This window comes from Myotis daubentonii, chromosome 5 (assembly GCF_963259705.1).
Source record: "Myotis daubentonii chromosome 5, mMyoDau2.1, whole genome shotgun sequence".
Taxonomy (NCBI): Eukaryota; Metazoa; Chordata; class Mammalia; order Chiroptera; family Vespertilionidae; genus Myotis; species Myotis daubentonii.
In genome coordinates this window covers 39,110,150-39,127,848 of record NC_081844.1, presented here as the reverse complement: position 1 = coordinate 39,127,848, position 17,699 = coordinate 39,110,150, and the positions used below count along the sequence as shown (strand labels likewise).

At 42.2% G+C, this 17,699-nt stretch overlaps 1 protein-coding gene across 7 annotated transcripts in view; it reads left to right on the top strand.

Annotated features, from left to right (window-relative positions):
* Nucleotides 1-17,699, top strand: part of CEP44 (centrosomal protein 44) — a 31,049-nt gene that overhangs the window by 2,700 nt on the left and 10,650 nt on the right. For 3 of the 7 annotated variants that reach the window (XM_059697621.1, XM_059697623.1, XM_059697620.1), the window contains exons 2-6: nucleotides 6,638-6,776; nucleotides 12,790-12,937; nucleotides 14,051-14,197; nucleotides 14,575-14,697; nucleotides 15,766-15,936. In XM_059697621.1, coding sequence (XP_059553604.1) covers nucleotides 6,688-6,776; nucleotides 12,790-12,937; nucleotides 14,051-14,197; nucleotides 14,575-14,697; nucleotides 15,766-15,936 — 678 coding nt within the window. In that variant the 5' untranslated portion in view covers nucleotides 6,638-6,687. The remainder of the gene's footprint in view (nucleotides 1-6,637; nucleotides 6,777-12,789; nucleotides 12,938-14,050; nucleotides 14,198-14,574; nucleotides 14,698-15,765; nucleotides 15,937-17,699) is intronic. The other 4 variants (XM_059697626.1, XM_059697622.1, XM_059697624.1 and 1 more) reach the window with 4 other exon arrangements.

The window sequence follows — 17,699 nt, the reverse complement described above, 5'->3', positions numbered from 1 at the left end:
TTTGGCTGGCTGGGGGGAGGGGCTGTGGAAGGTTGTCCTACTGCCCGATCTGGGCCATTAGGGCCAGCTGGCCAGGGGGAGGGACCACAGGAGGTTGGCTGTGGGAGCACACTGACCACCAGGGGGCAGCTCCTGCATTTAGCATCTGCCCCCTTCTGGTCAGTGCGCGTCATAGCAGCCAGTCGACCGGTGGTTTGGTCATTCGGTCGCTTAGACTTTTATATAGATTTTCCTTCTATGAAGTGTCCATGTACAGTTACAAGTAGATATTTTTAAGTGTTGTTGTGTTTTGCCTTACTGGTTGACTAGACTTATATATCTCTTTCATCTCTTTCTAGCAAAGGTTCTTAACTATTTATAAAAATGTATTTATTTATTTTATGACCTCCTTAGGGAATAACCTTTTCTTTGGAGAATCTAACAAAAGCCCTACCACATCAGTCATTTAAAAATATAATCCTATGGTATTATTTTCTTTGGGATTTTTAAAAAGTGAACCATTTTATTTAAAATGTCAAATATTGCCGAAACCGGTTTGGCTCAGTGGATAGAGCGTCGGCCTGCGGACTGAAAGGTCCCAGGTTCGATTCCGGTCAAGGGCATGTACCTGGGTTGCGAGCACATCCCCATTGGGAGATGTGCAGGAGGCAGCTGATCGATGTTTCTCTTCTCATCGATGTTTCTAACTCTCTATCTCTCTCCCTTCCTCTCTGTAAAAAATCAATAAAATATATTTAAAAAAATAAATAAATAAAAATAAAATAAAATGTCAAATATTTTTCATGTGGCCCTAACTGGTTTGGCTCTGTGGATAGAGCGTCGACTTGCGGACTCAAGGGTCCCAGGTTCGGTTCCGGTCAAGGGCATGTACCTTGGTTGCAGGCACATCCCCAGTGGGGAGTGTGCAGGAGGCAGCTGATCAATGTTTCTCTCTCATTGATGTTTCTAACTCTCTATCCCTCTCCCTTCCTCTCTGTAGAAAATCAATACAAATATATTTAAAAAATATTTTTCATGTGTTTTGCTGCACAAACATATATAAATACATACTCTGTTATGTAAATTTTTTGAATTAGTATTTCTGTCTCATAGGCCTTATGTATACCATCTTTAGCAGATATTGCCAAGTAACACTAATATACTCTTGCACAGAATTCTGTAGATTTCAGATTTCTTTATTTACTTTGTAATTTCTTAATAATTAATTTGATTGAGTATCCTTTCACATGTTTACCCTTCTGTTAAATTCCTGATCAGGTCTCTTTCCTATTTTTCTATTGAGTTACCATTTTTTTCTTATTTTTTGTAGGAATTTCTTTACATACCTTAGACATGATTCTTTTTGTTGGTTACATATATGATAGCATCATCTCCCACTCAATGGCTTATCTTTCTACTCTTTTAAAGGTGTCTTTTGATGAACAGAAGTTACTGATTTTAATGTGTTTCATTTTATCATAAGATAAGAAATTCTTCTGCACCTGAAGTTCATAAAGATTATTCTCTTCTGTGATCTCCAGAAAATCTGGTCGTCTTATATTTTATATTTAGATTTTCAACAAACCTGAAATTAATTTGTGAAGGATGTGAGGCACCCTTTACATCAGGGGTTCAAGTTTTATTTATTCCATCTGGATATTCAGTTGACAAAGTATCATTTATGGGTAAAGACTATCCTTTCTCCAGGGCTACTCAGCATCAAGTTTGTCATAAATTTAGTGTCAGTGGTCGGTTTCTGGACTGTATTCTGTTCCATTGTTCTATTTGTACATCTTTTCACTTATTCCAAATTTCACTTTATACTGAATCTTGATATCTAGTCATTAAGTCTTCCAAATTTAACTTGATAGTTATTCTTTTCTTTTGCATTGCTATATATATTTGAGACCTATGAATAATGTCCACCTATGAAAAACTGCAGGCATTTTTTGGGGGGAGGGCGAGGAAATGCATTAAATCTATGAATCAATATATATTGAGTCTTCCAATTCTTTTTTTAAAAAAATTTATTTTATTGATTTTTACAGCGAGGAAGGGAGAGGGATAGAGAGTTAGAAATATCGATGAGAGAGAAGCATCGATTCAGCTGCCTCCTGCACACTCCCCACTGGGGATGTGCCCTCAACCAAGGTACATGTCCTTGACCGGAATCGAACCTGGGACTCTTCTGTCTGCAAGCCGATGCTCTATCCACTGAGCCAATCCGATTAAGGCCGAGTCTTCCAATCCTTGATCAATGTGTATATCTCTTCTATTTAGGGCTACTTTAATATATCTCACTAGAGTTCTATGACTTATTTGTTTTGAGGGCTTACATATATTTTCCAGATTTATTCACATGTTTATGATTATTTATTGAGGCTATAGTGAGTTATTTATACATACATAATTTTTAAACATCTCTTAATTATTTGGGGAATACAGGGAAATACAATTGGCCTTCTATCCAGCAACCTTGTTAAATTCACTTACTTTTTATTTTTTTTCATATACAGTTATGTGGTCTGTGAATAGTGACATTTTTATTTCTTCCTTTTTAATCTTCATTCCTTTTACTTCTTTTTCTTGAACTTTTGTACTGTCTACCACCTGTAGTACAATGTTGAATAGAAATGATGAGACTAGGTAAGCTTGCCTCATTCCCAATCTCAGGAAGCAAGTTTTCAGTATTTCACTATTATGATGTATAATGTTTACAAGAGATTTCTGTAGATGCTCTTTATCAAATACAGTTAGTTCTATTTCTAATGTCATAAGAATTATGAAATAAATGGGTGTTGAATTTTAGCAAATGCCTGTTGTGCATGTATTAAAATTATTATGAGATTTTTCCTTTATTTGTTAATGTATTGAATTATACTGATTGATTTTTTTTTTTTTTTAATACCTTGGACTAGAGGCCTGCAGGAAGATTCCTGCAAGAATAGGGCTTCCTGAGACTGGAGCGAAGCAGAGAAGGGAGCAAAGCCCACCGAGGCAGGCTTCTCTCTCTTCTCCTCTGCCTCGCTCCTTCCCTTCGCCACTTCGCCCTCAGCTTCCTCCTGTCTCCGCTGCCTCGGCCGCCTCCCTTCTCTGCCACTTCGCTTCCTCCCTTCTCCGCTGCCTCGGCTCCCTCCCGTGTCCACTGCCTTGGCTCCCTCCGTGTCCTCTGCTTCGCCTCCCTCCCATGTCCACCACCTCGGCCTCGGCTCCCTCCCGTGTCCGCCGCCTCGGCCTTGGCTCCCTCCCGTGTCCGCCGCCTCGGCTCCCTCCCATGTCCGCTGCCTCGCTCCCTCCCTTCTCTGCCACTTCGCTCCCTCCCATGTCCACTGCCTCAGCTCCGCCCTCGTCTCTGCTATCTCCGATCCATTCCCTTCTCCGCCGCTTGGCTCCCTTCTGTGCTTGGCTTCCTTCTACACTGTCTTCAGTCTTCACTGGGTGCCTGTGTATGCAAATTAACCGCCATCTTTGTTGGGTTAATTTGCATACTCTTCTGATTGGCCTGTGGGCATAGTGAAGGTACAGTCAATTACCATCTTTGTCTTTTATTAGATAACTAGGGGCCCGGTGCACGAAATTCGTGCACTGGGTGTGTGTGTGTGGGGGGGGAGTGTCCCTCAACCCAGCCTGCCCCCTCTCACATACTGGGAGCCCTCAGGCGTTGACCCCCATCACCCTCCGATCGCCTGATCGGCCCCTTGCCCAGGCCTGATGCCTCCGCCAGAGGTGTCAGGCTTGGACAGGGACCCCCATCTCCCCCTGATCACTGGCTCTGGCCCCCGCCCAGGCCTGAGGCCTCTGGCCCAGGAATCATGCCTGGGCAGGGGACCCCCATCTCCCTCTGATCGCTTGCTCCACCCCCCGCCCAAGCCTGACGCCTCTGACCCAGGCTTCAGGCCTGGGCAAGGGGACCATCATATCCCCCCAATCCCCGGCTCTGCCCCCCACCCAGGCCTGATGCCTCGGCCAGAGGAGTTGACCCTCATCACCCTCCGATCACCAATCACCGGATCGGCCCCTTGACCAGGCCTGAGGCCTCCGGCAGAGGTGTCAGGCCTGGGCAGGGGACCCCCAGCTCCCCGCGGTTGCAGGCTCCGCCCCTGCCCAGGCCTAACGCCTCTGGCTGAGGTGTCCGGCCCGGGCAGCGGGGACCCACAGCTGCAGCGGCCCCGCGATTGTGGGCTCCGCTTTAGGCCCAGGCAAGGGACCCCTAGCTCCCGGGACTGCCAGCTTCGACCGTGCCCAGCTCCCATCGCTGGCTCCACCCCTACTTCCTGCTATCACTGGCCAGGGCGGAAAAGGCACCTGATTCTCCGATCATGGCTGGGGGGCAGGGCAAAGGCGGCCCCAGGGCCGCCTTTGCCCTGCCCCCCAGCTCTTAGCTCCCCCCTGGGTTTCCGATCACTGTCAGTGACAGGGGGCTTCTTCCTGCTTTCCCTTTCGCCTCCCTGCATTGTGCCTACATATGCAAATTAACCGCCATCTTGTTGGCAGTTAACTGCCAATCTTAGTTGGCAGTTAATTTGCATATAGCCCTGATTAACCAATGAAAAGGGTATCGTCGTACGCCAATTACCATTTTTCTCTTTTATTAGATAGGATAATTTCATACTACTTTATTAATTTTATTGTTCAAAGTGTGTTAACTTTGACCATTGGGAGCTATTTCATTTGGCTCCTGTGCACTTTTGATGTATCCCCATCAATGTTGGATTGGTTTGTTTGTTTTGTGTGTAGTTTTTACTTTCTGGAGCTACATAATGCTTTAGGTTCATTTTGCATATTTCCTGCCCCAGTTCTACAATTGGTCTTTTCTCCAGGGAGCCCTGCTTTCTTTTATTGGAGAATAGTATTACACACCAAGATCTGGATGCCATGTGTGCTCTTTGCTACTGGGGTGTCATTGCTTTTAGTCACTTTCAGCTGGCAGAGAGCGGAAATAGATGTGTATATACTAAGCTGTCTATATCTACATATCTATAAATATTTCAGTATGCAACTATCTGTATCTATATTAAGCTAAACATAAATTCATACTAATGTCTCTAATTAATCCATTAGGCATGGCTTATTCTTGTCTCCTCCCCTTGCTTATCAGTAAATTCTCACTCCAGCATTGAGAAAGCGTAGCTGCTACTATTCAATCATCCACTTACTTGTTTAATTCAAGTATCAGAATTAATTCACATATATACACATATATACACACACACACACATATATACATGTGATATATACACATGTATATATATATGTGTGTGTGTGTATATATATGTGTATGTGTGTGTATATATATATGTGTGTGTGTGTGTGTGTATCTTACCTAATAATAGACAAACATGTAAATTGACTGTACCTTTGCTACACTAACCAGCCAATCAGGAGAGTATGCAAATTAACCCAACAAAGATAGCAGTTAATTTGCATGCGTAGGCTCCAAGTGGCAGAGCAAAGCCTGACAGCCCCGGGGCTGGAGCAGCAAAGCCAGACGGCCCGGGGCCAGAGCAGCAAAGCCGGATGGCTCTGGGGCTGGCTCCGGCTGGAGCCTGGCCGGAGTGAAGGCCTGGGTCCCGGGTGCCAGAGGCAAACCGGTGCCAGCAGCCACGGGAAGGGAAGGCCTATTGCATGAATCTCTTTGTGCAACAAGCCTCTAGTATGTATGGGTATGTGTATATATGTGTGTGTGTATATATATATATATGTGTGTGTGTGTGTATATATATATATGTATGTGTATATATATGTGTGTGTATACACACACACACACACACACACACACACACACACAAACATGAAACAAGCTAGAGGACAGTTAAACCCAGAGGCACAGACAGCTAGTTGCCCAGTTGAGCAAGTTATGTGTCAGAGACAGGAAGGGAAGTGAAAAACCAGTATTTAGCAGCTCCTTATATATAAACGTTCATATAATCATCCTTGTTTCAATGCCCCTTGGCCTTACCCCTTGCAGAACTGTAAGGGCCCCTCATTTCTGAACCTATGTTGCTGCTGTTGGTTTTCTCCTAAATAGATGGGATTGGCCAGTCTGTGCTCTGCTAGGTTGGCTGTTACTCATCCATCTGCTTTCCATCTTCCAAAATTTTGTTGATACCTCTTCTGTTATGGAATCCCTATGGTTCTTTTTGCCCTGGTGAGGATATGTGGTTTTTAATCACTTGTTTTTTTAACTAAAGCATCTTATTGGCAACTGGGTGAGGTCAGAGCTCTGGGAATTATGACTAAATCTGTGCTTATTCTGTCTCCATTTTTTCCTGATTTTTTTTAATGTACCCTTCATAAGCATCCAAAATAGTCTTTGATGTAGACTATTTCAGATTGATGTGTCTTCTCAAATGGTACTTTGTTGTTCAAAATAAAGTATCTGGGAGAGTATCATATATGAGACACATTTCAAGAACGTGAATATAAAGCAAACTTTTTTTTATAAGGAAAAAATATTGGGGGAAAAACACACCTTATATTCAGGAATATGAGATAAATACTAGGCAATACTAGACCAGTAGAGAAGATAAGTTAGGGGAGAAATAGCTAAGCCAAGGTAAGTATGGAGATGTGAACAAAATAGGATATGTGAACAAAATAGAATAGAGAAGCTTCAAAAATACACAGACTTAATTGCTTTATAAATTTTTACTTTTAGGTGAAATATTAGATTATTTCAAAAGCTGGAGCTGAATGTAATGTTAAATAATGGCAACAGGCGACTTGAAGAGAAGCTTACGGAACCTAGAACAAATGCTTCGCTCATTAAATTATCCTCAAGAAGTGGATTGTGTAGGGTAAGCTAGTGTATAAAGCGTATTTGTACTCTTTTGGTAATGATTTGATATAATTGACATGGGGGAGTATCTAAATAAAGACACTGATTTTATCTGGGCACTTTAATAATTTTCCTAGAAATGATTAAAATATTTTAGAAAGCGGGGAATTACAGGAGTTTATTTCTAAGTATGAATTTTAAAGTCTAACTTGAGATTTAAATCACCTTTTAGAAGTAGCAGCAAAGCCTTTGCTGGCTTGGCTCAGTGAATAGAGCGCCGGCCTGCAGACTGAAGGGTTGTGGGTTTGATTCTGGTCAAGGGCATATGCCTGGGTTGCGGGCTCTATCCCCAGTGCGGGGTGTGCAGGAGGCAGCTGATCAATGATTTTCTCTCATCATTGATGTTTTTCTCTCTCCTTCTCCCTTCCTCTCTGAAATCAATAAAAATATATTTTGAGTCCTAGCTGGTTTGGTTTGGTGGATAGAGCCTCAGCCTGCAGACTGAAGGGCTCCGGGTTCGATTCTGGTCAGTCTCCAGTCAGGGGCATGCGGGAGTCAGCCAGTCAGTGGTTCTCTTTTATCATTGATTTTTCTATCTCTCTCTCCCTCTTCCCTGAAATCAATAAAAATATATTTAAATATATTTTTTTGAGAAAAAAAAAAAAAAAGAAGTAGCAGCAAAATATACATTCATATATGGTACTAGGGGCCCGGTGCACGAAATTCGTGCACTGGGTGTGTGTGTGTGTGTGTGTGTGGGGGGGGGGAGTGTCCCTCAGCCCAGCCTGCCCCCTCTCACATACTGGGAGCCCTCAGGCGTTGACCCCCATCACCCTCCAATCGCAGGATCGGCCCCTTGCCCAGGCCTGACGCCTCTGGCTCAGGAATCATGCCTGGGCAGGGGACCCCCATCTCCCTCTGATCGCTTGCTCCACCCCCCGCCCAAGCCTGACGCCTCGGCCAGAGGAGTTGACCCTCATCACCCTCCGATCACCAATCACCGGATCGGCCCCTTGACCAGGCCTGAGGCCTCCGGCAGAGGTGTCAGGCCTGGGCAGGGGACCCCCAGCTCCCCGCGGTTGCAGGCTCCGCCCCTGCCCAGGCCTAACGCCTCTGGCTGAGGCGTCCGGCCCAGGCAGTGGGGACCCACAGCTGCAGCGGCCCCGCGATCGTGGGCTTCGCTTTAGGCCCAGGCAAGGGACCCCTAGCTCCCGGGACTGCCAGCTTCGACCATGCCCAGCTCCCATCGCTGGCTCCACCCCTACTTCCTGCTATCACTGGCCAGGGTAGCAAAGGTGCCTGATTCTCCGATCATGGCTGGGGGGCAGGACAAAGGCGGCCCCAGGGCCGCCTTTGCCCTGCCGCCCAGCTCTTAGCTCCCCCCTGGGTTTCCGATCACTGTCAGTGGCAGCGGGCTTCTTCCTGCTTTCCCTTTTGCCTCCCTGCATTGTGCCTGCATATGCAAATTAACCGCCATCTTGTTGGCAGTTAACTGCCAATCTTAGTTGGCAGTTAATTTGCATATAGCCCTGATTAGCCAATGAAAAGGGTATCGTCGTACGCCAATTACCATTTTTCTCTTTTATTAGATAGGATGGTCTCTGTACAACTTTTAAACTCGTAGAAATGTAATGAATTCATTAGTTATATGACATACCACCCTCTCACATCTAGTTGGATAGTATTTCTTTATTATTTGGAAGATTCTACTTAATAGATTTCTTATGACCACTTATACCTTGCGTGAAGATTATTAAGCTAACTGATATAACAGACCCCACATTTGGACATTTTGCGCTAGTTTCCACTTTCCCAATATGACTGACTTGCTTTTGTAGGTTGTAGCAAAGCAACATACATTTCTTCTATATTCATGCCAATCTAATACGGTATTCCTGTCACCCTCTATCCCCTAATACAGTGATGGCGAACCTTTTGAGCTCGGCGTTTCAGCATTTTGAAAAACTCTAACTTAACTCTGGTGCCGTGTCACATATAGAAATGTTTTGATATTTGCAACCATAGTAAAACAAAGATGTATATTTTTGACATTTATTTTACGTATCTAAATGCCATTTAACAAAGAAAACTCAACCAAAAAAATGGGTTTGCGTGTCACCTCTGACACGCGTGTCATAGGTTTGCCATCACTGCCCTAATACATCTATTCTTACCTGGGATATTCATTGATATTTCCCCCTCTGGGAAGTAAGTTGATATCTAGTACTTAGTTTTTGTTGTTTTTTTAGAAAATATTTTTTTGTCGGAGTTCAGGGAGACAGAGAGAGAGAGACAGAGACAGAGAGAGAGAGAGAGAGAGAGAGAGAGAGAGAGAGAGAAGCATCAATGTGAGAGGAAAACATTGAGAATGTGCTTTTTGCACACTCCCTACTGGGTATCGAGCCTGCAGTGTGGGCTTATGCCCTGTCTATTAATTGAACAGGCAGCCTTTGGGTGCATGGGACAATGCCCTACCAACTGAGCTACACTAGGCAGGGCTAGTACTTAGTTTTGTTCATTGTAGTATCCCCTTATCTAGAATGATGCCTGGCACATATTAGAAGCTAATTAAACATTTATTTAATGAGTGTCAAGGGACAACTCCAGATTAGCTACATTGTCAAGTAGTAGAGTGAGTCTTGGCTAAACAAACTACTAAGTAGAATTCTGGAGTAATGGGCTTTATATATAAAAATAGAAGTTCTGAATGTATACTGAGAGTTAACACTAAGAAATGGCTGCAAATGAAAGGAGAGTAAGGAGAGCAAGGAGAAAGTTGAGCTCTAGTGACTATCGTCACAGGTATTATATATGAGAAGCAGAAGGTATTCCATAGTATGTTTCCATAGCATATACCAATAGGTTGGTTATTCAAAAGAGGGAAATCTCTACAGTCTGGTCTTGCCGGGACTTAACCAGTTTGATAGCCAAGTTTTCTTCTTACCACCTTAATCATCAACATTTTTTAAAATTTATTTTAATAGATTTTTATTGATTTCAGAGAAGAAGGGAGAGAGAGAATCATCAATGATGAGAAAGAATCATTGATTGGCTGCTCCTGCATGCCCCCTACTGGGGATCAAGCCCCCAACCCAGGCATGTGCCCTTGACCGGAATTGAACCTGGGACCCTTCAGTCCGCAGGCCAACACTCCATCCACTGAGCCAAACTGCTAGGACTACCATCAACATTTTAAAGACATTTGTATAGGAATAATTTTAAAAGATACTGATTATGTTCCTTTCTTCTGAGTACATTGCTTAAACATTTGGTTTTCTTATTGACCCAAGAGTGTCATTAAAAACAATCATTTTTTAGATTATCTACAATAATAAAAGCCTAAGCAACCATTGCAACCGAACGTATGACTGAACAGGCTCCATGGGGCGACTAGGCCGGCTGGGGGGTTAGTGAGGGGCAAACAAACAACCGAACAGTAGGCTGCATGGGGCGACCAGGCCCACAGAGAGGGCAGTTGTGGGTGACCAGGCTGGGGGGGGGGGGGCAGTGAGGGGCAACCAAACGACTGAGCAGCAGGCTGCGTGGGGCAACCAAGCCAGTTATGGGGTCAGTTGGGGGCGACCAGGCTGGCAGGGGAGTTAATGAGGGGTGACCAAAATGACTGAGCAGCAGGCTGTGTGGGGCCACCAGGCTGGCAGGGGGGTTAGTGAGGGGTGACCAAATGACCAAACAGCAGGCTGTGTGGGGAGACCAGGCCGGTTGTGGGGTCAGTTGAGGGCAACCAGGTTGGCAGAGGGGTTAGTTAGGGGCGACCAAAGAACCAAACAGCAGGCTGTGGGGGTGACCAGGCCCGCAGTTGGTGGGGGGGAAGTTGGGGGTGACCAGGCCGGCAAGGGGGCAGTGAGGGGTGACCAGGCCAGTAGAGGGGGACAGTGGGGTGACCAGACTGGCGGGGGGGGGGTGCAGTTGGGGGCGACCAGGCCAGCAGGGGGGGCAGTAAGGGGCGATCAGGCAGGCAGGCAGGTGAGCAGTTAGGAGCCAGTGGTCCTGGATTGTGAGAGTGCTGTCCGACTGTCAGTTTAGTTCCGATCCCTGACTGGCAGTTGGACATCCCCCGAGGGTCCCAGATTGGAGGGGTTGCAGGCTGGGCTGAGGGGACCCCCTCCCTCCCATGCACAAATTTCATGCACCGGGCCTCTAGTTTCATAATACAGTAATATTGGCAAGGTCTGTTGAGATAGGCAATGCTACTTGTTGCTGCTTCAGATTACCACCCTCACATACACACACAGCCCCAGATACACGTATTTTGGTTCTTTCTACTTTTTCCCATTTTAAAATTTTTTCTTGTGGTTTGCTGTTTTTTGTTTTGGTGTGCCAGTTTATAATACCTGTTCTTCTTACTGTTTCTAATCAAAGTTCTTAGACAATAGATAACCAGGATTTTTGAGGTTGTTTTATATGAGATGTTAAATGCAGATCTGGCTGTCTTCTATTCATAACATGCATAAAATGGGACAGATTTTGCTGTTCAAAAGCATTTTTTGTGTATGTCTTTTTAAAACTGTTGTACAGGTAAAAAAGGTTGCCAGAGCAGTTTTCTCATGGGTAAAATATTATTGTACCCATAAATATAAAAGAGAAACAATTTATATTTGTCCTGAAAAATTGTAATGCTATCATCATATACTTGCTCTCTGCCTTATTAAAAATGTTGGGGTGGGAATAGGGGGATTTATGTACCCCTTGAATCTTGTGGAAAACAAATGTTTTACAGAAGTGCATTATTACTTCAATTGAACAAGTATAACTGAGTAATTGAACTGGCCTCTCCTGTGCTTTGTTGTGGGAGAATCTGTGAAATCACTTCACATGGAGAAAATGAGATTCATATGTGTAGACAATTAGGCAAGAGTACAAGACAGGCATGAGGCATCAGATACTGAATAGCCAGGGAATCATTCTGCGGGAGAGAAATACGGATCAGAACATTGAGGATGGCTTCATGGAAGGCTCTGTATCTGACAAATGATTTATGGAGGATGAATAATAGGCAGAGAAAAGGGGGATACCTTTCTAGACTGGAGGAATTAGCATAAACTAATAAGGTACAGATTTCAAAGGGGCCTAATACAAGGGGAAGATACTAATCAGACTAGTGACAGCATCCCAACCCTGTTTTCCTCATCTATAACTTAAACTTTCCTCTTAGAATTGCATTTCCTGCATTTTATACTTAAGTTTTGGTAGATTGTGTTTGTATTCACTTTACCTCTATATTCTTTTGAGATCTCTATTTCTTTCACCCACTGATTTTTCAGGAGTGTGTTGTTTAATATGAACATATTTGTGAATTTTCCAGCTTTCTTGAAACTAAAACTGATGTCTAGCTTCATAATTGTGGCTAGATAAGTACTTGATGAGATTGCTTCTCAAAGTTTGGGACTAATTTTCTGACCTAACATATTCATAATATTTTACCTTTGCAGTTTGTGGTAAAAAGCATATGAGGTAAGGTAACAAGTGCTTGCAAGAGCATACAGTGTACTTGAGCTCCGTAAGATGGTACGTTTGTTTCATTAAGACCAAATGTACTAGATTTTCTATTGGTATTAAAGAGCTATTATAATTGTTTGAGCAAATGAGTAATAATTTCATAGTGCCAAAGCCGGTTTGGCTCAGTGGATAGAGCATTGGCCTGCGGACTGAGGGGTCCCGGGTTCGATTCCGGTCGGGGGCATGTACCTGGGTTGCGGGCACATCCCCAATAGGAGATGTGCAGGAGGCGGCTGATCGGTGTTTCTCTCTCATCGATGTTTCTAACTCTCTCTATCTCTCTCCCTTCCTCTCTGTAAAAAATCAATAAAATATATTAAAAAAAATAATAATTTCATAGTAATTTGGCTAGACTAATTTAGTGTTGGGGATAGAATATGAAGGGTCTTTGCATCACTTTATTATGGCTATAGTATTGTTATAAATTATTGACAATAATTCTTATATTGCCCCGATTTTCCAACTTTGTGGAATTATGCTCATTAAAAATCTTTTTCTTTTTTCTCCCCAAACAGTTTGATTAAGGGAGATTTAGCAGCATCTTTGCCCATCATCAGCTATTCTCTTACCTCATATTCCCCTTATGTAGCAGAACTTCTGATGGAATCCAATGTAGAGCTCATAGCAAAGAATGATTTGCGCTTTATAGATACCGTCTATAAGGTATGTTTGAGTTTATGAAATAATTGTTTTAGAAGTCATCAGTGGTTTTTTCAGATTAATGTTTTTATAATAATTTCTTAAATACATGCAGCATGTATAGTTGACAGTATTTTCATATGCATTTACCACATTTAAATATAATTCCTATTGCAATCAAGATGTAATTGAAGTTCGCTTTATGTTTCATACTCTGTTAAATATGACAACTGGTAAACGTTTGTCATTGGTATCATTTGCCATTTATACAACAAATTTTAGTAAAATTGGGTATGCTGGCAGAAGTTAGAAATGTGGTTTTATTGAGTAGAGTTTGTGATGTATAGAATTATGAGTTAATTTAGTTGTTTGTAGAGCTTTGACTGAGATTTTATGTGCCTTGTCGTCTAGGACCATGTCTTATATCTACCCTAGTATTTACACTTGTATTATGTATTATGCACTTAATCTCATACTTAGTTTTTTAAAAACCCTACTTATAATCATTAGTTTTTGCTCAAGTACTCTAGTTTTCTTAAGCTTTTTTAGAAAAGGTAAAACTCATTTATCAAATCAAATTTTTTCTTTTTTAAGTAATAAGTTGCATTTGATAAAATAGGAGCTTTTATGTGTAGAGTCTCTGTTTAATCTTCCCTTTCTTTATCTTTCACCCAGAAAACTTCTGTGGAAGCCTAAGAGGAAGCCTAAGAGGCACTTCCAAGAAATCTTAGGGTTCAAGAGTAGGTTTTGGAAATTACTGGTCTGGTCTTTTTCTCTCATTTTACAAATGAGAAATTGAAACTCAGAGGCCTACTGACTTGTCTAAAAAATCATATAGTGGAAGAAGTATAAACACATAAAACTATGGTTTCCTGACTTATCTGGTATGGAGTGAGCTAAGGAGTATTTCTAGTGCCTATTAGGATCATTGGGTTTATTTCTCCATCTCTCTGGACAGCCATCTATTTTTGGTACATCCCTCACTACCTGTTTTTACCTAGATACCTCTGCTACCTGGTCATAAATCTCTTTATACCTTTTAAATAAAAGGCCACCCTAACCAGGTGACCATTTATTATTTTAGATTTTTGAAAGAGATTGTTCCCAGTATTTTGTTGATCTATTCCCTCTTCATAGCTTCTTCGTGATCAATTTAATTATAAACCAATCTTGACGAAAAAGCAGTTTCTCCAATGTGGATTTGCAGAATGGAAAATCCAAATTATTTGTGATATTTTGAATTGTGTGATGAAAAAGCACAAGGAGTTGAGTGGTCTTGATAAGGTAATTTTCTTATAGATTTTAACTTAGGCTGAGTGGCGAGTATTTTAATGTATAAAATCAATACCCTAGACAGCAAATTAATACATAGCATAATTCCTGCATTATTCAAAGATTTGTGTAACCTTGTAATACCTGGTGTTTGCTTTAAATACTAGTCACTTGTGTTTGCACATTTGCAACTTGGAGCTACTGGTCCTAAACTAACAGTTAAAACAGTACATTTTCATCACTTCTTAGTTTTCAAAATATATGGCATTTAGACTCATTATTTGACAGTCATATTTTATATATAAAATTTAAATGATAATAGAATTTAAATATACTAGTACATCATGTTTTTACACAAAACTTTTTACATCTTAATACTTTTTTTTTAGACTTCCTCACTACAAAGAAAGAAAGTCAATTTTGTTAAGTCAGAACCTTGTTCAAGCAGCGAGAAGTCATCTGCAGAATCTGTTGGCATTGATATCACTGGCAGGTTCATGACTTCAGGAAAGGTCGGAAAATACAGCTACCTACCTAACTAATCCAGTGTACAAGCTCACTTTTCTAGCTAGCAGCTGGTTAAAACATTCTAGTTAGGTATTATACCGTAAGGATTTGTTAGCAATGCATATCATGTTATCTGGGGAATATTCCAAAAGGAAGAGGGTAGAAGTGTAGAATGGAACAAACTTTCTCTTTATATTTCTAATTCTTATTTCTGCCTTGTTTCCTAGATAGAATAGCAGTGATTTAGGAAGGTTATATTATGTGCTCATGGATAGTTACTCCTAATTATGTATATAGTCTTCCTGTAACAACATGGGAACATAAATAGAGCATGCCATTATAAGTTATGTGGTTTTATTAATCTGTGTTCATATTTCTCTATCAGGATTGTGAAGAATCCAATGATTGGTAGTTCCTAAACCTATACTCTGGTTTGGGGTAGTGTTTTGAATATCTTCTCTTTGTTGATAGGTAGCTTCCCTGCCCTTACCTGCTCAGCACCTGTGGCTGAATAAGTCCTTACTCTCAGGACTTTCCCTTTGTTGTTATTTAGTTTAAATCATTAGCTAAATGTCTGATATTTTGTGGTTTGTTTAATTTTTAAAAAATTGTGACGTCTTATTCACAGAGTCAGTTCTTGATTATTTACGTGAATTATGTGGTAACCTATTTTATGATGAAATTGTTTTTAAAGTAACTTTCAAATACTTACAAAAGTACTCATTCCCAGTTTCAGCAATTTATTAACTCTTTGCTCATCTTGTTTCATCTTTATTATAACCAGTTTTCCCAACATCTTTCTCCAAAACCTGAAACAGTTTGAAACAAAAGCTGACATTGTTGAAGAAATATTTCAATATTCTAATATATAAATATAAGAATGCTTTAAAATATCATAACCACAATTTCATCACCACTCATAAAATAATAGCTTAATTAATGTTTTATGTACACATTATATGTGGTAATTTAAGCTTTTATAAATCTGAAAGGGAAGATAAGATGTTCTTTTGCAAAGTGGCTGTGTGTGAGGGAAACACTGAAGCAGCTCTGACATAGCTTTCTCTGGGCAGAAGAAAGCTGTGGTGATCCGTCACCTCTACAATGAAGATGGTGTGAGCATTTCTGACAGTACATTAAGTACAACGACAGATGTGAGTGAAGCATGTGCTGTGAATGACTTAAAGGATACTGAAATAAAGACTTCTGAAGAAAAGATCCCTGAAATCAAGTCTGAGCAACAAGTAAGAATTTGGGATGTTTTTAGCAGATGCCAATATTTCTTATTCCAATGTATATGATTACTTCAGTGCCTAACTTTGGAATATCTCTGGCCCTTTGAATTATTTATCATGGCACATTATCCTTGTTACCAATTACTTAAGACTCAGTAAGACTTACTGAATTTAACGTGGCATATTATTTACTGCTTATGTTTAGATGTTATGGGTAATGCAGAGATGATGAAGACATGGTACATCTCTTCAAGGAATTTAGTTTAATGAGATAAAGAGATATACTGCTTTGTACGATGAAGATTCTCTATCGCCTATTCCCTATATTGATGAATGGAAAAAACTGGTGCACTACTGCCTTTTCATTTTCTGTTTTGGGCCCTTCATGTCTTTTTCTCTTTTCTCTAAGAGTACCTTTTCCATTATAGTATTGCCACAGATCCTAGTATAGTGACTAATCTCTACTGCTTCTGCTAAAACTCTTTTTTCTGTCTTCTCTGTCTTGTGCCGTCTCTACATCTGTATACAGTTGGCATTAATAAAACTGCCAGATGGTCGTTAGGCTTATTTCCCATAGCAAACTAAACAGTTTCAATGCACTGCCATTTCTTGGTCATTTCCTCGTAGCTTTGTGCTGGGTGCTAAGTGTGGTTACAAGAAGCTTGGTAGTGACAGTTATATTGTACTACCCACTGTTGTTCAAAAGAGCCTTATGAAAAGTAACTTATTTAATCTTCACAAGAACCATATAAAGTGGGAACTTTTTTTTAATAAGTAAATTGAAGCATCAAGGTGATACATGGTAGACTGTCCAAGTAGTCTGCCTCCAGAGGTAACAGTCTTAAATCTCAAGTTCTATTGCCTTAACTCTCAAGCTCTATTGTAACTATTGAAATAACACAATAGGCCCAGCCAGCATGGCTCAGTGGTTGAGCATCAGCCTATGAATCAGGAGGTCAAGGTTTGAGTCTCAGTCAAGGCACATGCTTGGGTTGTGGGCTCCATCTCCAGTAGGAAGTGTACAGGAGACAGCCAATCAATGATTCTCTCTCATCATTGACTAGAGGCCCGGTGCACAAAAGTTTTTGCACTGGGGGTGGCGGGGGCCCTCAGCCTGGCCTGTGCCCTCTCGCAGTCTGGGACCCCTCAGGGAATGACCACCTGCTGGCTTAGGCCTGCTCCCTGGGGGATTGGGCCTAAGATGGCAGTCAGACATCCCTCTGGCAGCCCGACAGCCCTCGGGGGATGTCCACTTTCCAGCGGGGAGCAGACCTAAGCTGCAGTCAGACATCCTTAGCGCTGCTGAGGAGGCAGGAGAGGCTCCCACCACCACCGCTGTACTGGCAGCCATCAGCCTGGCTGTGGCTGAACAGAGCTCCCCCATGTGGGAGCGATTGACCACCAGAGGGCAGCTCCTGTATTGAGCGTCTGCCCCCTGGTGGTCAGTGTGTGTCATAGTGACCAGTCATTCCCAGTCCTTCTGCTGTTAGGGTCAGTTTGCATATTACCCTTTTACTATATAGGATAGAGGCCTGGTGCATGGGTGGGGGCCGGCTGGTTTGCCCTGAAGGGTGCCCCGGATCAGAATGGGGGTCCCGCTTGGGTGCCTGGCCAGCCTGGATGAGGGGCTGATGGCTGTTTTCAGGCTGGGCACACACCCTTTAGGGTGGGAGTCCCCACTGGGGTGCCTGGCCAGTCTGGGTGAGGGGCTGAGGGCCGTTTTCAGGCTGGCCGGAACTGAAGCTCCCAGCCTCTCCTTTTCTTCTTTTCTT